Source organism: Danio aesculapii, chromosome 23, assembly GCF_903798145.1.
Source record: "Danio aesculapii chromosome 23, fDanAes4.1, whole genome shotgun sequence".
NCBI classification, from domain to species: domain Eukaryota; kingdom Metazoa; phylum Chordata; class Actinopteri; order Cypriniformes; family Danionidae; genus Danio; species Danio aesculapii.
Window position 1 is genome coordinate 49,511,530 of NC_079457.1, and position 22,500 is coordinate 49,534,029.

At 37.4% G+C, this 22,500-nt stretch overlaps 1 protein-coding gene across 6 annotated transcripts in view; it reads left to right on the forward strand.

Moving 5' to 3' along the window:
• Nucleotides 1-22,500, forward strand: part of LOC130217711 (ankyrin repeat and SAM domain-containing protein 1A) — a 128,281-nt gene that overhangs the window by 55,708 nt on the left and 50,073 nt on the right. For 5 of the 6 annotated variants that reach the window (XM_056449889.1, XM_056449888.1, XM_056449890.1 and 2 more), the window contains 6 exons: nucleotides 242-432; nucleotides 2,898-2,954; nucleotides 7,429-7,549; nucleotides 7,952-7,995; nucleotides 8,749-8,833; nucleotides 16,515-16,939. In XM_056449889.1, the coding sequence (XP_056305864.1) occupies nucleotides 242-432; nucleotides 2,898-2,954; nucleotides 7,429-7,549; nucleotides 7,952-7,995; nucleotides 8,749-8,833; nucleotides 16,515-16,939 (923 nt within the window). Of the gene's footprint in view, nucleotides 1-241; nucleotides 433-2,897; nucleotides 2,955-7,428; nucleotides 7,550-7,951; nucleotides 7,996-8,748; nucleotides 8,834-11,054; nucleotides 11,138-16,514; nucleotides 16,940-22,500 lie in introns of those variants that run through there. The other variant, XM_056449892.1, reaches the window with a different exon arrangement.

The following is a 22,500-nucleotide window of genomic DNA, read 5'->3' on the forward strand; positions in this document are numbered from 1 at the left end:
TGCCATAATCCAGTGCAAGAGCATGAATAAATGAGGAACAGTTCAAATAAAAACATGAATGTCCAATGTCAAAATGAAGAGAGTTTCTCCTTAAAGCAAGTCAAATAATCTGCCAATGGGGGAAGTAAAAGAGAAAAAACAAGCTTACTCTGCTTCCCCCATTGGCAGATTATTCTGCTTATTTAAGGAGAAACCAAGTTAAAGGGTGTTACAGATTCTATATACAGTACTGTCTGTGCAGGAGAAGTGAAGCAGCAGCAGCAGCAGCAGCAGATGAGTGAGCTGGTGTCTGCTGCAGCTCAGTCTCCAGTGGAGGAGTCTCCATATGAAGCTCTGTTTGAGGCTCTGTCCTCCTGCCACTCTCTGGACAGCCTGACCAGCGGGAAATCCTCCGACAGAGACTCCGGACGGCCCGACAGCGACGCCGGCAAGGTGCAGCACTCTTTACTTTAATACAAATGGGAAGATTACACCCCCCTGAAGAATCTGTTCAGCTCTCTTGTGTGCTGTTGGGTCGTTTTCATCCACTCTGGGTTGATTTTCAGTGCTAATTCGGCCTCATCTCTCTCTGTGTTTCAGCAGATGTGATGATTTTAGCTGATGAATCTGATTTTGACTCATATTTTGTGAAAATGCTTAGTAAGTTTTCTAAAACTCAACAATACCTTTATCTTCAGACTGACTCTCCTTTGGTGATGTTGGGGCTGTTTTTCCCCATTGACTTCCATTATAATCACATGTATTGACTGTAAAGCCATGACAGCAGATAATCACGCATTCTTGACTCTTCCTTGTTTTTCCTCTTGGGAAGAGGGAACATTTATAATTATTATTGATTATGATTAGTTTTTAATACGTGTGTGTTTTATATATTCTAGTTGTACGTAACTGTAATAAAGCTGCACTTGTTAATCTATAATATTATCTGAAGAGTGATTGATCATTAATGAATACATAATTAATAATACACATTCGTTATGCATTTCTTGGCAACATTACAGACACAGGTAATGCATTATATTACCTGCTACAACAGTTGTTCATTCATTAATACATTACAGATGTTTCATTATTTATTAACCCTTGTGTGTTAGCAGATTGTTCTTGTCTTTTTATAAAACCTATCAATAATCCCACTGAATGATAGAGGTGAGTTACTTCATTATTGAATTATCTGCATTAAAAAGTAATTCATTACTAATTACATCATTGAAAATTATATTGAAGTTACTTTTCTAATGACTTTGTCTGAAAACTTGCTCAATAAGTAAATATGTTTACTAATAATGATAAAAATACATAGAAATCTCAACACAGAGAAAGACAACTCTGCATTCTTTACATTATGAGTGTTTAACTTGTGTATATATTAAAAAAACAAATTCTCATTGACACAATGCTTATTTAATTCTGTATTTAATTGTTAGAAATATCGAATATACTTGAGTTGAAGACTCAGTTGATAGATACTTTATTCATCCCAAAGACACACACATATGCACACAGTTACTCTGCTTTTTCCCTTGTTTCTCAGTCATGTGCCATCATCTTGATAAATATAATCTTTTAAAATAGGAAAATAGGATTATTCAGAAACTGCACTTCCTCTGCTTCTCTGAATTGATTTATACAGGGCTGTTAGGTTTATTTAAGCAAGTGTAATTAACTAATGAAATGAGCTAAAATGAAGCCAAAAAATTATTAAATTTATTTCAGTTAATAATAGAAATAAATTACAATTATCGTGTACTTAATATTAAAAATGAATATTAAAAATATCATTATTAAATTATTTATTGTTATTTTATTTATTATTATATTATTTATTATTTTATTTTATAGTTAATTAAACTCAACACTTTTCAATGGTCTTCATAGGGTTTATTGTTTCCTCCACTAGAGGGCGACTTCGAATCATCATCATGATGAAACATTACCTAAAAAAGAAAAGTAACCCATCAGTAATAAAGTAACTCTTAATTTATTCAAATAATTATTAATTACTCATTTCAATGAATGCATGCTATTATATGATTGATATTAAAATTAATAATATTAATCAAATATAATATAATATATTATAATATAATATAATACAATACAATACAATATAATATAATATAATATAATATAATATAATATAATACAATACAATACAATACAATACAATATAATATTATACAATACAATACAATACAATATAATATAATATTATTTATTATTATGGCAACGCGATGGCGTAGTGGGTATCGCTATCACCTCACAGCAAGAAGGTCTCTGGTTCGAGTCCCGGCTGTTGGTGTGGGTTTCCTCCGGGTGCTCCGGTTTCCCTCACAGTCCAAACACATGCGCTATAGGGGAACTGATCAACTAAACTGGCCGTAGTGTATGAGTGTGAATGTGAGGGTGTATGGGTGTTTCCCAGTGATGGGTTCCAGCAGCAGGGCATCTGCTGCTTAAAACATATGCTGGATAAGTTGGTGGTTCATTCCGCTGTGGCGACCCCTGAGGGACTAAGTCGAAAAGAAAATGAATGAGTGAATGTGTTATTATAATTTAATGTAGTTTAATAAATTCCTATTAAATTCAACATTTTATTTAATTAATAACAATTTAAATAAATTAATATGATCTAATTAATATTAAAATAACCTTAATAAATTTGTATTATTTATGTAATAAATGTATATTAATACGTTCATTTTAAATACATTTAATAGTGACTTTGCAGGCTAATGAAACTCAGCCCTTTTCAGTGGCCTGTAAAGTGTGTGTTGCAGTTCAGTTTCCTCCACTAGATGGCGATATTACAGCGTCATCAAAACATTGACTTGAGGGAAGGAGAGACTTGAGTTTCTGCTGAACTGTTGAGTGAATGAGCTGTGTTTGTGTTCCAGAAAGAGCGTCCTCCAGCTCAGAGTCAACCGGCTCTAGAAGAGGATCTCAGCTCAGAGGTAAACCTGTTTACACACACACACACACACACACACACACACACACACACACACACACACACACACACACACACTGTTTACTTCACATTTCACCTAAATCAACTTACGTCTGGAATTATTCATGAATACCTCGAGAAGAAGAGTTCAGTGTTTCCTCATCTGTGGATCACGCTGCGGTGTCTAATCTGCTTCCTTCACCGTCTCATTTGATTAAACATGATTGTATTTTCTGTGAAAAGTTTGATTCATGCGTTCATGAGTGTCATTCTGATCAGCAAAATACAGTGCAGTGTTATGGAGGAGGTGTCATGGGTAATATACCAGGGTAGTTTTTGCTATTTAATGAATGTAAGTGATATTTGCATGTCTTTTAGCCAACACTTTGAGGAGTCTTGAGCACAATAATAGCATAATTATAATAATATATAATAATAATAATAATTAATATTAATAATAATAATAATAATAATATATAATAATAAATATATAATAATAATAATAATAATAATAATATATAATAATAATATATAATAATAATATATAATGATGATAACGACAATAATAATAATAATAATATATAATAATAATATATAATTATGATAATAATAATAATAATAATAATAATAATAATAATCATAATAATATATAATGATGATAACAATAATAATAATAATAGTAGTGATTATTAATAATAATAAGAATCATCATTAATGATCAATAATGTGTGTGTGTGTGTGTGTGTGTGTGTGTGTGTGTGTGTGCGTGCGTGAGTGAGTGAGTGGTTATTAATTCTGAATTTAATAATTCTATTTTCAGTTTTTCAGTGACTCGTTTGTTTCGTTTAGTTTTAGATTTTAGTTTTAGTTCAGTTAATGAATATGTTTTTAGACCAATAGTTTTGACAAATTAAGAATATGTGTATTTATATAAAGCATTTGACGCCATCTACTGGTGTTTTCTAAACAGCCGCACCTTAGATAATCTACCACAGAACGAGTGCTTATTATTCTGAAAACAGGTGTTTATTTTTGTTAATTTTTAATTTAATTTCACTTATTAGATTAGTTTAGTTTAGTTTAGATTAGTTTAGTTTTAGCTTTTCTTTTATTGAGATTTAAAAACACTTCCAGCTAGCAAAATCATTTATGAGCCACTAGTTTTGTCTTTGTTTTGTTTGTTTACTAGATAAACATTTTTGGCAAAATAGGAAATTATTGAACACTCTTTATGTTTCTATATTAAAGATGTTTGTCTATATAATCCTGATCTGTTATGATGCGTTTGGCGCCATCTACTGGTGTTTCTCTAAATAGCCGCAGCTCATATTTTACCCCACAGAAACTGTGCTGATTAACTCTGAAATCTTTATTTTGGCTCATTATTATTTCATTTCAGTTAGTTTTTTCGTGTTAGTTTAGTTTTTCATTTATTGTGCTTTAACAAATATTAATAATTCCTTTTAGCGAAATGTTTTTGCATCAATAGTTTTACTTTAGTTTGTGTTTTTGATCAATTAAGAAAATATAGAACATGTTTTATATTCATGTAGAAAAGACTGAAGCGTTTGGCACCATCTACTAGTGCTTCTGTAAACAGCGAGGGGTCAGTTTACATCACAGAGCGAGCGCTTATTAACTCTGAAAATCATTCCTGTTAATTATTATTTCACTTCTATTAGTGACTCTTGTTAGATTCAGTTTCAAATTTTTACAGTTTCACTTAAGAAGAGTTTTGAGCATCACAGTGGGTAGCACAATCACATCACAGCAAGAAGGTCTCTGGTTTGAGTCCCGGCTGGGTCAGTGTGTGTTTCTGTGTGGAGTTTACATGTTCTCCCCGTGTTGGTGTGGGTTTCCTCCGGGTGCTCCGGTTTCCCCCACAGTCCATACACATGCACTATAGGGGAACTGATCAACTAAACTGACCATAGTGTATGAGTGTGTATAGGTGTTTCCCACTACTGGGTTGCAGCTGGAAGGGCGTCCGCTGTGTAAAACATATGCTGGATAAGTTGGTGGTTCATTCCGCTGTGGCGACCCCAGATTAATGAGGAGACTAAGCCGAAAAGAAAATGGTATTTGGGCTATAAGTTTCAGTTTTGTTTGACTGAAGTAACCTTGTTGCACAGACAGCGTGGAGAGCAGAGGAATGCGTATTGCGGTGGTGAATCTGTCTTTCCTCTCACTGACTGCTGTTTTCCGCACGTCTGCACAAATCAAACAGCGTCCTCATCAATATTAATGCTCTGCAACACACACCGCAAACACACACACACACACACCCGTCCGTCTGACAGAACAAAACTAACACACTGCAGCACCGTCAACACTTCACTTTCTGTTTTAGCAAACGCTCACGATGCAGCACAGAGATCTCTATACTCTAATAAGAAATAACCTCAGATTTGCCTGTAGTTTACTGGTAAAACTGTGGTAAGACTTTATTCTGATGGTCTATTTGAGTGTTAGTAGACTGTCTGCTGAATATCTGCTGATTCTGCTCCTTCAACAGACATTTCACTGACTGATATAACTTACACTAACCCCAACAGTCTACTTATAATGAGAATCAGTTGGTATGTAGATGCAGAGTAACTTAAACTCAACAAACACACCATCAAAATAAAGTGTGAGCAAAAATATTGTTCAGAACATTTTAAACATGCACTGTAAGCGACCATATCTCATTAACTAATTTATCCTGTGAACACAGCAGTGTTTTTGCAGCACTAATATCTACACATCATAGCTTTGTAACACAGACTAAAACATAACCGTAAGTGTGTGTGGATGAGTAAGTCATATAGCAAACCACTGATAATCACCTCTCCCACAAGCTGAGAAACATAATAATTCGGTGCTCAGTGTCATTCACACAACTATTAAACCCCATCACTGGAACATGCATACTAATAAAGTACTGCAATAAGCATTATTTACCACCATTAGATGTAGCTTAAAACTCTAATGTACGTCTCTGATGGGGAAAACACTATAAAGGACCATATTAGCATCGACAAAAAGCACAACAAGTGAAGTGTCATGCAGGGAAATCTAGGCTAGTCAATTTATGGTTATAAATATAGAAATATATAGAAAACGAGCCTCCTCCATTCAGCCTCTTTACTTTCTCTTTACTTTTACTCTTTAGTTTACTTCTTTACTTTACTCCTTTACTTTGCTGGAGTGAGGAGTCGGTGGAAACTCCCTCCACTGAACACATCCATCAGCCCACATATTTAATCTCCTTTATTAAACACACAGATTTGATCTAAACTATTTCTAAATTCAGTTTTAATCTCCAGCAGAGGAATAAATGATCAATAATAATGAAGTGTGGTCAAAACACTGAGTTATATCCACACACACGTCCTGTTCTGATGACCCATATGGTGATGCAGACGTCTCCAAAACCCCACAGCTGGACAAATCTACACGTGTGTTTATTAAAACAGATATAAATCTGCAGATAATCAATAATACTGCTGATAATAATCACATTATACAGATGCAGATGGTCATGACTGAACTGAAGAAGCCCCCCGAGGTGAAGAAGGTCTGGAGGCAGTGCTGTTTATATTGATGGAGAAAAACCTTTAATTGTTGGTCTGAAAATATCAACAAATCACACCAAACACACCTTGCACCTTATTGCGCCGGGTGACCCAGACTCTATACTGTTAGTTATGAGTTGTGTCTTGATTTGTGTTTCATATGTAGAGCTGTGGACAGTGAAATACGTGATTTATTATCATTTTTAAAGGCCAAAAATGACTCTTTACTCACTGTTTACTCTCCTTCAAGTGGCAAACCTTTCAGAGTTTCTTTATTAAGTTGAACACTGAAGTAGACATTTTGAAGAATGGGTAACCATTGACTTCTATAGTAGGAAAAATAAATACTATGGAAGTTACTGGTTTTCAGAATCCATCAGAATATCTTCTTTTGTCTTAACCAGTAGAAAGAAACTCATAATATGTTTGAAACAAGTAAAGGGAGAGTAAATAATGACAGAATTAGCATTTCTGAAGTGCTTTAAAATGCACATTTATTATTGAATGTTTGACAAAATCTCAATATGAAGAGAGGGCGGGGCATATTGTAGCTCCTCCCCTTTAAAAACATCCAATAGCAATTTGTTTTTCTCACAGCTCTGCCAGTGAGTGCTCGAGCTTAAGTGCATTAAATGAACAGCCAATGAGAAGAAGGGGGCGGGGCATGTCAGACACTAGAGAGCATTTGATTGGTCAGAAGATTTGATGAGAAACTGAAGTATGAAGAAATCATTGATCCATTTAGGCAGAAGAGACAAACTGTAGAGGTTTATATCAGGTTTATATCTTCTAGATGTGAATTTTGTCAGTGTTTTGGATTATAGATATCCTTAACACTAACAGACTGATACTGACATGTAAAATATTGTATTTTAATTGGTCAGGATCTTCAATCTCTCGCTCTCTCTCTCTCTCGTGTAGGCGATTTACACTAACAGCAGTGTGGATGAGCGAATCGAGCCTCTGGAAGAGGAGGATCACACATACGAGCTGCTGGTCACTGCACAGACCAAAACTCCCAACAACACACACAACAAAACTGGTATGCACACACTTTATTTCTGTCTTACACTGTGTCTGAACAACACGCGACACCACAGGATTCCAGCGACAAACAAACTGAAACCTGAAACGTTTAAATAGCAGCCACTGCGCTCACAATGGCATGCTAAAGGTTATCAAAATGACTCTTTATTTCTGAAAACAACACTATATTTATTACTTGTCTAGAAAATGCTTCTTGATTTAGGAGTTTGTAGATATTTGGACTAGAAACAAGACTAAACTTCAAGAAAAATCAAGCATTTTTTTGCAGTGCACGTCTTTTTAATTCTCTGAAGCACACTTAGACTTATATTTTAATCTCTCCTATAGTAAATAGTGCAGTGTGTTTATTAGTGTAGTTTTATCTGTCTGTTGATTAACTGGGAGTCTCTGTCTGCAGATGTGGAGGTCTCTGCAAAGTCTTCCAACAGTGTCCTACCTCAGGTGAGCAGATTCATTTCCAGCTGTGATTTAAAACCTCACTGTATTAGAAGGAAACGAGCGTCCTGACTGATATAAACACACACTGAACTGAGAAGCTACACATAATGTTTGAAGCTCCCGAGACGTGCTCTGAAATGGGCATTTTTATTGGGTGTTTGGCGTAATCTCAACTGAAACATGAGTGGGCGGGGCATATAGTAGCTCCTCCTTAAAAAAACAGACAATAGTGTTTTGAGTGGTTGAGCTCAAGTGTATTAAATGAACAGCCAATGAGAAGAAGGGGGCGGGGCATGTCAGACACTACAGAGCATTTGATTGGTCAGAAGATTTGATGAAAACTGAAGTATGAAGAAATCATTGATCCATTTAGGCGGAAGAGACTAACTGTAGAGGTTTATATCAGGTTTACATCTCTTAAATGTGAGTTGTGTCAGTGTTTTGGAGACTTTAGATTATAGATAAGACTAACAGACTGATACTGGCATCTAGAAAACTGTTTTAATCTCACAGAACATTTAGAAATGCTGATGTTGAACACTTTTATAGCACAGTCTCACATCTGTCACACTGTCTGAACACTATCTAGTGTGCTCTGGACGCGTCATCAGTCAGTGTGCAGCATCTGTTGTGTGTGTGTGTGTGTGTGTGTGTCTGCTATTGCTATTTGTGTGTGTTTGAGCATCAGAGAAAGCAGGACATTCCTGGGTGTATGAATATATTGCTGTTATTTATATATTGGTGTTGTTTTTGCAGCGAAAGACCGCCGCACACATCGACCTGCGACCTCCAGTGTCCGACACACACACACTGCAGCCGCCTGCACCTGCGTTCAGCTCCGGTAAGAGAAAGAGAGAGAGAGTGTGTAAGTGAAGGACCAAGATTGATTCTATGTAGGACCAAAGCCTTAGATAAATAACAATGATTAATTAATAACATCATCCAAATGAACATTCTCATGCACAAGCTCTAGTGTGAGCGCAGGTTTATACTGTATTTGGGGATGTGTGTTTTGAGAAAGTATAATGTTCTGCATTCATTTCATTTCATTTCTACAGAAGCTTCACTCTCCGTTTCTGAAATTGATGGCGTTTGTATGTGAAAACTTTGGCTTTGTCTCACAAAACTCTTCCATTACTCAGAGAAAGCGGGGTGTTCACTATACTTCATTTAATATACTTCTCATATACTTTTATCTTAATTGATTTGCTCCCTCAGATTTCCCCCATAAGTAAGCAGATGTTTCTATAAATGTTGAGTTAGATCGCTAATATATTATGTGTATTTAGCAGTCACTCACTGAAATCTAGTGTTGGCTTGTTTGGTCTCATCGGTAAACAGTCTCCACATTTCAGCAAGTAAATGTTAGGTTTCTTCAGAAATTCAAGTCTTTTTTAACACATATATGTTCCTCATGAAGGTCAGTGCTTACTTCAGCTACACTGTTGTTTTACATTTTATTACTCTCCAATAAATTTAACAAACACTAATCTTTTCCAATGAAAAAAAGCAACCAGTTAAAATGTTGTTTACCTTATAAACTCAATGAATTAAAGGATCACTGATAAAAATGTAGGGTTATTGTTTTCTAGACTTCAGCGTTAACCTGAACACTAGCTGGTCACTTGTTAACTTATGTGTCTTTTTGAGATCCCCAAGAAATTTGGAGAATCACTATAGTTAACATGTAGTTTGTTTGCTAAACGTGTGCTTCCCCCAGCACAATTTGATAAAATGCATTAAACATTTACATTTACTTGACAAACTATTCCAGTTGAGAGAGAATTAAATTAAATTAAAAATAAATTGAACATAATATTAAATAAAAAGGAAAGAATAAAATAAAATTACAAAATAATAATAACAACATTTGAGAGACAATTAAATTAAATTAAATACATTAAAAATAAAATAAAATAAAATGAAAATAATATTAAATAAAAAACAATAAATAAAAAGGAAATAAATAAATAATAACTTATATTATATTATTATATTATATATTATATTATTATATAACTTTAACTTAATCTGTTAGTATTGTAATAATGTGCACCTTTTGTAAAGATGCTTTGAAATTTTAATTATTGTAAATGGTGCTATAAAAATAAACCTGATCTGAAATAATTGTTATTATTATTATTATTATTATTATTAATAATAATAATAACAAATATGAGGAGAAATTTGGAAATCACTTGTTAACATTCTGATTGTTTGCTAAAACATTTATGTTTCCTTGACAAGCTCTTCTGCTTTAGATTTAAGATAAAAAAAATAAAAGAATAAATAAAAATGAATAATGAATTAATAATAATAATCATAATGATAACAATTGAGAGAGAATAAAATAAAATTAAATAAAAAATGAATTAAAATAAACAGAAATGAAAAGAATAAAACTATTTAATTAAATAATTAATTAATAATAATAATAATAATAAAATTAATATGTGGAGAAATTTGGAAATCACTTGTTAACATTTTGTTTGCTTGCTAAACTCACGTATTCCCCAAAACTATGTAAAAAATAAATAAAATAATAATAATTTACAAATAAAAAAGAAAAAAATGCATACAAATAAATAAATAAATTAATTAAATAAATAAATAAATAAATAAATAAATAAATAATATATGGAGGACTTTGGGAATCACTTGTTGACATTTTGTTTGTTTGCTAAATGTGCACATTCCCCAAAACACTTTGTAAAACTGCATTAAACTGTAGATTTTCCCAGATAAACTCTTCTGCTCCCAAAGAAAAGGAGTCACTTACAAAACATCAGAGTGAAACTCAAACTCCAACATGAGAACTAGAAAAACCAAATAAAACCAAATAAAAGCACAAATGTAGTAGCGTAAACATTGTCCTTAGAGTTTTACAGAACTATTACAAAACTTCTCCAGTTGATCAGATCTTTTAAAGCTTTACATCTGATAGGAGGCTAACACCACAGGTTTATTTATATCTCTCTCTGCATTCGTTTGTCCAGTTTTGTTTCTGATCCACCTAAAGTCTTCGCTCAGAAACCCTTGCCCAGTTTAGCACAATGTTTACTCAGTGTAACACGACTCGAGCTAGTCCAAAAGGGAAAAACCATTCCTGTGTGCCTACTCTACAGATGAAGCTGATAAAGAAACCGTAAGAACTGACATTTATTCCAGCTATTATTTAATTTAGCATGCATTAATATCCTTGTTTTAATGTGTGGTTGCATGTTCATAATCTCAGCATTAAGTGTGCTGAACCCTGATATTGGTATCTAGTGTCTCTTTAAACTAACAGCAGAGCGTGCATCAGAACACACTGGCTTATATTAGTGAAATCTCTCTTCATTTGGACTCTTTATCTCTGAAAACAACACTGTATTCTTTACTTGTCTAGAAAATGCTTCTGTAAATAAGAACCTTTAGATATTTGGACTAAGACAAGACTAAAGTCTTTAAAGTGTAAAATAAAGATGCAGTATTTTAGAGTATTATATACAGGAAAGTTTTACATTACTAAAAATAACATTGACATATTTAAACAGTTGAAGCATCTGTCAGTTACACTGCAGGAGATCAGCACACACACACACACACACACACACACACACACACACACACGCTCGCTCATATTTCTGATGTCTGGCCCGCAGCAGGAGTGATGTGTTGACGTATTGAAGACTTGAAGAAAGGTCTGACTGTAGTGTTTTGAAGACGACCGCTTCATCCTAAGTGCAATATGATGTTGTGTGTGTTTTAGACGAGCTTCTCTCTCTCTCTCTCTCTTTAATAAACACTGTTATATCAAGCTGTAAGACCGCAGCAGCTGACAGTGAACTTTGACCCTATTGGCTCAGAGCGGTCTGGATGGCATTCAGTTTATCAGCTGTGTTGGAAATAGAGAAGCAGGACTGTGGGCAGCTTGCCTAGTGAATCTTTTTTCTTTCTCAAATATTCCCCAGATGCTGTTTCTCAGATTGAGGAATTTCTCTCAGTATTTCCTCTAATATTTGTTCTTATTTGGTTTATTTCAGCTAAAATAAAAGCAGTTTTTAATAGTTTTAAAGCCATTTTAAGGTCAATATTATTAGCCCCCTTCAGCTATATTAGTGTTGGATTGTCTCCAGAATAAACCACTGTTATACAATGACTTGCCTAATTACCCTAACTTTACCCTAATTACCCTAGTGAAGCCTTTAAATGTGACTTTAAGCTGAATACTAGTGTCTTGAAGAATATCTAGTCTAATATTATGTGCTGTCATCATGATGAAGAGAAAAGAAATGACTGAAAATGAAGAATAATAATATTATTATACTTAAATGAGTATTTAAGCAAGTTTATATTCTAGATAACTGTAATTAGATTACTTAAAAAGGAAAGATAATCAATCTGATTAATTAGTTTTAGTTTTACCATTTAAATAAGGTACAACATGAATAATAATTCAATTAAAGAACTTCTTCTGCTATAAAAGAGCAGGCTTTCCACTGACCGTGCCACATGAAGCATCTCCACACACTCCATAGTGTTAATGTTACCTGCACAATAAAGGCCTCACATGCTGGTTTTTATTAAATTGGTGTATTCAATTAATTTTTGAATCAATTAAGTAAGTGTGAGCAATATATAGTATAATAATGACAATAAACTATAGTAAATAATGATGCAGTCCAGCAATAAATAGTGTAATACTGGCAATAAATAACAATATAAATAATGATGCAGTCCTGCTACCAGCGAGGCTAAAACCGGCATGTGAGTGCTGTAATTAGTAGGCTAGAGCATTTGTTGAGATCAGCTCAGTAATTTAATTTAATCCAAGTTTATGTGTATAGCGCATTTCACAATGTTTACCCCACAGCCCTCACCAACCTGGCCTCTGTTATACTGATATGCTACACTACACACACACACACACACACACACGCACACACACACACACACACACACACACACACACACACACACACACACACACCCAAAAGTGAAGCTTCATTTGTCATTGAACACATGACTCTGGGAAACCAATGCACACTGCAGTACAGGAGAACATTGTGTTGAATTGGTGATGCGTGCATTACGAGTGTATAGACTGTGTACTGTGATCATAAACACTAATGGGCTGTAGTGTCATATGACTTCATGTTGAGTGCATTTCCAATTAAACAACTCTTCTAGATGTTTGAAGGCTGATTGGTCAATATGTCGAGGCCGCACACACCACACTGACACCAAACATCCAGAGCTGAAGAAAGCCTTGTCAGTGTTATCTTCTCATAACCTCCTTAAAGCAATCAGTAAAGGCTGGTATAGGTAGTTCATTTAGCCGTGTAAAGCCTAACGACTGCTGTCTAACTAGTTTTTAGTTGAAGGCAGTGTCGTGTAGACTTAGAAACCGAGTTCTGATCTTCTCACTCTGCTTCTCTTCACATAAAGTCCACTTGTTGAAGCAGAAGACGTGTGTATCTGCTGCACACAGACGTGTTGTGAAAGTAAACTCTGACGTGGTGAACCGCTGTCAGTGTGTAGTGTTAACACTGAGCTCTTGGCTTTAGATGGAGGCTGACTTCATCTCCTCCAGAGGCTCTTGTTGATTTAAATTGACGTCATTGGTTGGGTTTTGGGTCAAATGCAAACACAGACTAAAGGCCCAATCTGTCAGTGTGTTTTTGGGTGGGTCACTTATATATGAGGGGACTCATGGTTCTGTTTCTTCATGTCCCTCCAGCGAATACGTAACAGAGTGGGTGGATTATTCGGTTCCTGTGACTGTGATGATGAGATATTCACCTCACAGGAGAAAGATCTTTACTCTTATATTGTAAAGCAAATATTAATAAACTCAGCCTAATGAACTCAATTCTCAACTGGTTATGTCTTCAAGGATTGGTTCACCCAAAATGAAAGTGCTGTTATTAATTACTGAGCCTCAGGTCAATCCTAACTCCTGAGACCTTCGTTCATCTTCAGAAGGCAGATTAAGATGTTTTAGATGAAATCCAAGAGCTCTCTCATCCTCCATCGATCAGAGATGCTCAGTCCTGGAAAGGACTTTGTCAAAACCCCGAAGTGGCAGTAGCTGAACTGTGAGCTTTAATCATGCTAAGCTCATGCTGAAGACAGTTATGGTATGAGGATGGATATGAGCCCATGATTTGGGCCAGGATGCCAGGGTTAATCTCCTACTTTTTTTCCTAAGGAAATCCGAGGTTTTTTAACAACCACAGAGAGTCAGGAGCTCAGTTTACCGTCTCATCTGAAAGACGGCGCTCACTGAGCAGTATAGAGTCCCCATCAATATACTGGGGTGGTAGGACCCTCACAGACCACAGGTTGAGCGCCCCCTGCAGGCCTCACTAACACCGCTTCCAGCAGCAACCCAGCTTTCCCATGTGGTCTCCCATCCAGGTACTGACCAGGCTCAGCCCTGCTCAGCTTCAATGAGTGACCATGTGAGAGCTGCAGAGAGCGAGCTGGTGCGCATGATTGTTCTTGCAGCTTCATATTACTACAGTTAGACCACTGAAGTCACATAGACTGTTTTGACAAGGTTTTTGGTTCCCTTTCTGGACTTGGAATCTCTCAGGATTGTTGCTGGATCAGAGACGATGAGAGAGCTCTCAGATTTCATCTGAAATATCTTCATTTGTGTTCTGAAGATGAACGAAGGTCTCGGCAGTTGATTTTGGGACATATTTAACATCTGTATTTTGTCTTGAACATCCAAAGGCACCCTAAAGTCAAGTCTTGGTCCTATTTTCTTTGACAAATTTGCTAGACTGGAGAGCACTATGTGTCTGGAACCCTTTACTCTTACAGGGAGATTCGCCATCACAGGAACTCTAGAAAAAATAAACAAATAACACCAAATAATAAACAATAACACCAATTATCAGGAAATGTGAACATAGCTTAAGGCTGCAGCTATGATCTCATACAGCGCCCCCCACCCCCTGCTTAAATATCCGCTATGCCCCTGGAGGCTTGCATACCAAAAACATACTAAAAACACCCACATGAGATATGTGACGCTTACAGGAATGTGTTTGTTTATAATTGCAGTTATATGGATAGTTGTGTGTAGTGAAGTTAACATGTTCAGAACAGAAATAAAGCCGATATTATCACTGCTATGAGCTGAATACATGTTTAATCTGTATATCCAGCATTTTGCATTCTGACAAGCACTGAAGCTTGACTGGTGGAGTTGTTGATTAGTAACATTTAGAAACAAACGGGTGAGGCTGGCTTTGACTTTACTGCATCTTAAGAGTCTCACACACACAGTAAGTTTACTATAATCATTGATAAACTTTAACACTCGCAGAGTTTACACCAGAACAGGCTCATGGTGTGGCTGTTTCCGTGTATTGTACTCTTATTATTCGACGATGTTTGTGTATTCCCAGGTTGTCGTCTTTGTTCACGTTAAATAAATCTAAATGAACAGTGTGTTTTCAGGTAAACGTCTCTTGGTTGTCGTTATGTTTATTGATTTGGTTCACATGCTTCATGTTTTGTGCTTCTCTACTTTAGAATAGTGAGCATTGATGCTCTCTGGCTTTCACAGTGCATTGTGGGGCTTTTCTGATAGTCAAGGTTTCGAGTCATTCTCTTGGAGTCCCTGCTGTGCCTGTTTCCAGCCTGACACTCACAATGAAGAGACGCCTTACTGGAGCATAACTGCTCTGGAAGCAAACCTTATAAAGCTGTCTACTTGTTAACAGCGCACGTGTGTGTGTGTGTGTGTGTGTGTGTGTGTGTGTGTGTGAGAGAGAGAGAGAGAGAGCAGAATAAGCAAGTCCCCATCAGTTCTCTATAGAGGCCTCTGTCAGCTGCTTATACACTGCTCTTGGAAATCTGTTCCTCTGACTCTGGAATCGGTGATCTCTTTTCTTTTCTTTTCTTTTCTCTCGTTTGCTCTTATTTTCCTCCTTTTTTCTGTCTTTCTTTGATTTTTTTTCTCCTTTCTTTCTTTCTTTCGTTCTTTTCTTATTCTTGTTTTTTCTGTTTTCTTGTTTTTTCTTTCTCTCGTTCTTTATTTTTTCTCGCTCTTTATTCATTCTTTCTTTTTTCCTTTTTCTTTCTCTCGTTCTTTCCTCCTCTCTTTCTTTCCTTTTTCTCATTCTTTTTTTCTTGTTCTTCATCTCTCGTTCATTATTTCTCTTGTTCTTCTTTCTGTCTCTCTCTCTCTCTGTTTGTCTTTCTTTCTTTCTTTCTTTCTTTCTTTCTTTCTTTCTTTCTTTCTTTCTTTCTTCTATTTTGTTCACTTTCTTACTTTCCATTCCTCCCCCTCTCTCTCTCTCTCTCTCTCTCTCTCTCTCTCTCTCTCTCTCTCTCTCTCTCTCTCTGTCTCTTTCTCTCTGCATTTCTGTGATTCTCCCTCCCTTCTTTCCCTCTCTCCAAAACAAACCCAGATCTGTTTCAGACACACAGTGGACAGTAGTGGAGTGTAGGCGGTTTCATGTTATCTGGACTCTAGATACAGTCCGTCTCTAACTCTCTCTCTCTCTCTCTCTCTCTCTCAGACATCAGCTCTGGCGTTCCTGAGCAGTTCACTGGTCTTCTTCACGGCTCCTCGCCGGTTCTGGACTGTCGGGAAATTTCCGGTGAGATTCCGGTTTCCGAGACTCTTCCCAAACCGGCGCTGATCATGGAAGCCCTCCTGCAGGACACCGACCCCAAAGCCATCTACGCCACGGTGCACAAAGAGCCCAGGGATTCGCCCAAACGCAGCTCTCCGGCGCGCGATCCTGCGGTGACCAGGAGGAAGCCTCCGCCGCGGGATCTCCAGCTAGCACGTAGCCTTTCCAAATCCGACTCTGACCTGCTGGTGTCGCCGCCGGGGGAAGAAGACGTGGGATTGGTTGGTCGAAGTGAGTCGGTGTCAAACTGCAGCATCAGTAAGAGAAGGCTGGAAAAATCACCTTCCTTCACTTCGGAGTGGGACGAGGTAAGAGCTCCCCCTTGTTGTCTGGATGTATTGTCTGTTTTAGAGTTCGCGTAAACGTGTTTGGATTTATGCACGGCAAAAACAAAACAAAATGTTGTTTGTGTTGTGTCTTGATTCAAAATATCTGAAATATGGTTTTGTTTTCAGAGATATCATGTTAAAATATGTGGGACGAGCTCCCCCTGGTGGTCTGGATGTATTGTCTGTTTATAGTCAACATATTTGGATTCATGCCGGCAGAGAAGTGAGTTTTAGTCTTGTTTCTAGTCCAAATATCTGACTTTTGTTTTAAATGAAGAAGCATTTTCTGTACAACACATATTGTTTTGTTTTCTGAAATAAAGTGTCAAAATTTACTGAGTTTTTTCTTCAAAACAAGCTAAATAAGCTGCTTGGTGTTAGTAAAGTAATGTTGTTTTCGGTGTGAAGTAAGATTATTTTACTTACACTGCTGACAGACCATTTTGCTTGTTCTATGGAGAAACTCAGTTAAAACTCCCTGAAAACAACACAATGTTTTGAGCTGGTCTAGAAAATGCTTCTTGATTTTAGAGTTTGTAGATATTTGGACTAGAAACAAGACTAAATCTCTAAGTAAGTATTTAGATTTATGTATGACAAACGTTTGAGACTGTGAAAGTGTGTAAAACCCGTGTCATCCACAGAGTCTGTTAGTAATGGCACTGATAATGGTTAGTAGCTGGAGTAAATCTGCGAATATTCATGAGACGCAGGGAATGAATGGTAAATGGTGACCTTTTCAGTCTGTCATTTCTGTTTGCGCAGTGACTTGAGGAAAAAAATGTAAATGCAGAATTATAAGCCGTCCACTTTCCTAGTTCAGAGCTGATGTAGTTTAGAGGGACTTTGGAGTAATATCAGTCTGTGCAGACGACACTATTGAGCATTTCCGAGGGTGTTAAAGGAACGTTTTCTACACATTATATTATATTTATATATTTTATTGTGGCGGTTCATTCCGCTGTGGTGACCCCTGATGAATAAAGGGACTAAGTTACAGATGTCAAACTCAATTCCTGAAGGGCTGCAGGCCCAGCCCTGCTTCAACACACTTACCTGTAGGTTTTAAACAAGACTGAAGTGCCGCGTCCCAATTCGCATACCTATACTACGCCCTACACCAGTGGTCACCAAACTTGTTCCTGGAGGGCCGGTGTCCTGCAGATTTTAGCTCCAACCCTAATCAAACACACCTGAACAAGCTAATCAAGGTCTTACTGGGTATACTTGAAACATCCAGGCAGGTGTGTTGAGGCAAGTTGGAGCTAAACCCTGCAGGGACACTGGCCCTCCAGGACCGAGATTGGTGACCCCTGCCCTACACTTTTGAGTGTGTAACAGAAGAGTATGCAAGATTTTGGGACACACTACTTCCTCGTTAACAGATCGTTGTGTTGCTTAGTTACGAGTCCTGTCAATCATCCACACATCCACATTTCTGTCATATTTAATATCCTACCTTATTAGAGACGCAGCAGCAGCAGGTTAATCTCCCATTCAGCAGTCTTTCATGCAGAGAAATCTCCTCAGGTGTTTGGATAATTCTGCATTCAGATGTTAATGTACAAACACGTCCGAAGCCTTTACCGAAGCCTCTCTACTTGATGGTTGGTCTCGCGCGTCCACCATGTTTGTAGTTTGTTTACACCTTTCAGTTTGTAGTTCTAATTGAATTCACGTCCTACACGCAATGTATTGTGCGGTTAGAGTATGGACGCTTCTACACTGAGTTTTTACCAGAAATAGTAAACCATCCGGGAACCTTTGGCATACTCTTTTCAACATACTGCGATTTGGGACATACTAATTCTACTTTCCAATACTATTTAGGACGGATAGTATGCGAATTGGGACGCAGCAAAAGACTTAGTCTGATCAGGTGTGTTTAAATAGGGTTGAAACTAAACTGTGCAGAGCTGCGGCCCTCCAGGAATTGAGTTTGACATCCCAAGTCAAAGGAGAATGAATGAATGAATGAATGAATGAATATTTGACTGTCATGTGAACTTGTGGGAAGATATCAAATGACAATGAAAGGGGATAGACCACGCCAAACATGAATTAACTCATCCTTCACCTGTTTCAAAGGCTTCTTCTGTTGAATGCTAATGAAGATATTTACAAGAATACTTTAAAACCAGTCACCAGTGACTTCCATGTTTTTCCTGAAGAGTAAAGCCTCTGCACTGATGATGATGTAGAGGAGATCTGTGCTTCTCACATGCTGAATCATGAGCTGAGCTGTTGATGTAGATGAGGAGGATCCTTTTCTGATGGAGAGACCGCTGCCATAATAACATTACAGTGTGCATATACCCTAGGAGCGATATGACAGAAAGTGTTAGTGTTTTGATTTTAGCGGTAAACCTTGAAGCCGGTTATCGTCCCATGTCTAGAGATGTGTGTACTGCAGTCAAGAGTTGGACACTGGATACAGTGGAGCTGCAGGGTTTCCATCACACCTGCTCTTACACTGTTACAGCAGACGCTCAGTAAACCAACACTGTTGCCAAACACACTCCAAACAGCTGAGACGGATCACACACACACACACACACGCACACACACACACACACACACACATACACACACACACACTGCATGTTTGCTTTAGTTGTGAGGCCAGATACTGTGTGTGTGTGTGTGTGTGTGTGTGTGTGTGCGTGCATGCGTGCGTCATTTTATTCAACCAGCAAGTTTTTGGACCAGAAATGGCAGAGGCTTCTCCTGAAAAAATCAGACGATGTACAAAAGGCTTAATATTTTACGTCAGAATTAGTCAGGGGAGTGAAAAATTGCAGGCTTGATTGTATATTAGTAAGAACTATTTTAATTAACTTGTTTGATTAGCACATGCACTTTATTAACACCCGCCAAGTGTTCATAAAGCTCGCGCGCTCCTGTTTCCTTGCGTGAAGCGACCGTGCCTCGACACAAAACTTGTGTGATCGGTTTTCCCTACAATAGACTGGACCAAACATGATGCTCGTGCACTGCAAGTTGTATTTAGCTATATTATATTTAAGCTATATTTAGCTTGTTTTTATTTTACTCAATTAGTTAAAGTTTATAGCTGAGAAATAATTAGTTATTAGTTTATTTATTGTTGGTGTGGTCAGAGATAAATGAGGTAAATCCTTAATGTTGAGCCCTGAAAAGTCTTGTGGAACTAATTGTAGTGAAGCAGTATGAAACTGAGCAAGCTCATACACAGCACACACAAGGAGTGTAATGAGGGAGCACTCATGTGGACCTAACACCTGAACCATAACATCTAAATCTGGTCATTTTAGCAAGTCAAAGTCAAATTTATGCATGTAAAATCTATTTTCCCATCAACACAATTGTGGCGAGTGGCTAGTAATGTTGGAAATCTACTAGCCACAGTGACTGGCGATCAAAAAAGCCCTCTATATATATATATATTTACATAATTGATTTAGTATATTTTAGTATTTTATATACAGTATGTGTGTGTATTTGTATTTCTACATCAATATACACCGTACACATGTGTATATATTACATAAATACTTACACACATCTTTTACTCTGAATATTTTGACTGCTTTCTGTATAAAGATCTTCCTTTACAGTAAAAGTTTTCTTCTAGTGAGCAAACTAAAGATGTTTCGATGTTTTTGAGCTGTTTTTGGATCCAGAACTGTTGAGTTTTACTTCATTTCCAGTTTCCTTCATTTATTGTGACTATTCCTGCATCCCATTTCACACACTTATCTTAAAAGTAGACACTTGAGTGTGTGATGGAAGAGTATAGGTGTGTTCCAAATCACGTACACTCAAAAGATTTATTTTTTAACTTGCTCAAACTACTTAATTAAAATGAGCTGAAACAACACAATTCTTGAGATTTCATCCGAACAACTTAATTTTTTATGTTGAATCCACATAAGTGTTAAGTTAACCTAATCGATTTGTGTTTGGACAACATGAATGTATTGTGAGGAACTCTGCATTGTTTACTGTGTATTTATGCTCTGTTCACACTGTGTGCGTTCACACTGAAAACTCTTTAATCCACCAGTAAAATGGAGTGTGTTATGATGGACACTACACACACTGCTTTGCTCACCTAGTGGAAGGGGTGGAGCTATCGGCCGCTGATATTGGATTATCTGTTTTGGATTGTGAAAGCAGAATTCTCCTATGATCGGGATTATAGCGCCTCCTGATGGTGAATGCGGTTATACTCACGACAGGTATTATTTGGTACTTTGGTCATTTATTTCACTGATCTGGCAACCGTCAAACGTCATCTGGGAAACAGGTTGAGTTTCTGCTTAGTTAAAAAAACACACACATACTGTGCTGATAAGTGTGTAAGTGCAGAAGTGCATAGTGTGCCATTAGGGACGCAGCTTGTGTGTGTGTTTTGGGACTACTTCCTCATTAATGGAGGCATCTGTTGCTTAGTAACGAGCCTGTCAATCATCTCCACACATCACCCACATGTCTGTCATGTTTAATATCCTCCAGTATTGTAGAGTCATCAGCAGCAGCAGCAGTGTGTTAATCTGCCAGTAGAGCAGAGATGCGTCTACACTTTAGATTTCTGCCTGAAACAGTGGAGCCCTTGACGAGTTCTTTTCAGCACACTACAGTTTGGGACACACTAATTCTCTTTAGTGTGAATAGTATGCAAATTGGGACGCAGCTTATGTCTTTATGTTGACCTTATCACCATGGCGATGACCTTCTCCAGCAGGTCAGGACACCAGTGTTGTTCTCAGACTCGGTCAGTATTGTGTGGTGTAGCAGCAGCAGCAGCAGCACCTGCTGATAATAACGCTGCTGCTGCTGCTGCTGCTGTGTTCTGCATTTGTTGACCTGCTCTCTGTTTGTTTTTCACTCTTATCTTCTCTTCTTCTTCTTCTCTCGCCCTCTCAGCATGTTTCTGTTGCTCATTGTCAGCCAAACATTCGAGGTGTGTGTGTGTGTGTGTGTGTGTGTGTGGTATTTTTCCACTCTGTTGTGTTTGAATAAAACACACACAGTCTGTTACTCTCTGACTCTGTGTTTAGGTTTATTACTGTCTTCTGCCCTCTGCTGGAGAGATCGCTCATCGCTCTGTCTGTCTGTCTGTCTGTCTGTCTATCTGTCCTTCTCTCTCTCTGTCTGTCTGTGTATCTGCCATCTGTCTGCCTCTCCTTTCCCAGTCAGTCCTCAGTGTGTGTGTGTGTGTGTGTGTGTGTGTGTTGTGTTGACAGTAATTGATTGTTTTCCTGCAGCGATTGAAGGACATGAAGCTAAAAGACTCAGAGAGTGTGTGTGTGTGTGTGTGTCTGTCTGTCACTCTGTATGAGTATGTGTGTATGTCTGTGTGTGTGCGTATCTTTCTGTCTGTGTGTCTGTACAGTACATATGCATGCATGTGTGTGCGTCTGTGGATGAGTCTGTCTGTACTGTCTGCTTGTGTGTGTGTGTGTGTGTGTGTGTGTGTGTGTGTGTGTGTGTGTGTGTGTGTGTGTGTGTGTGTGCGTGCGTGTGTGTGTGTGTGTGTGTGTGTGTGTGTGTGTCAG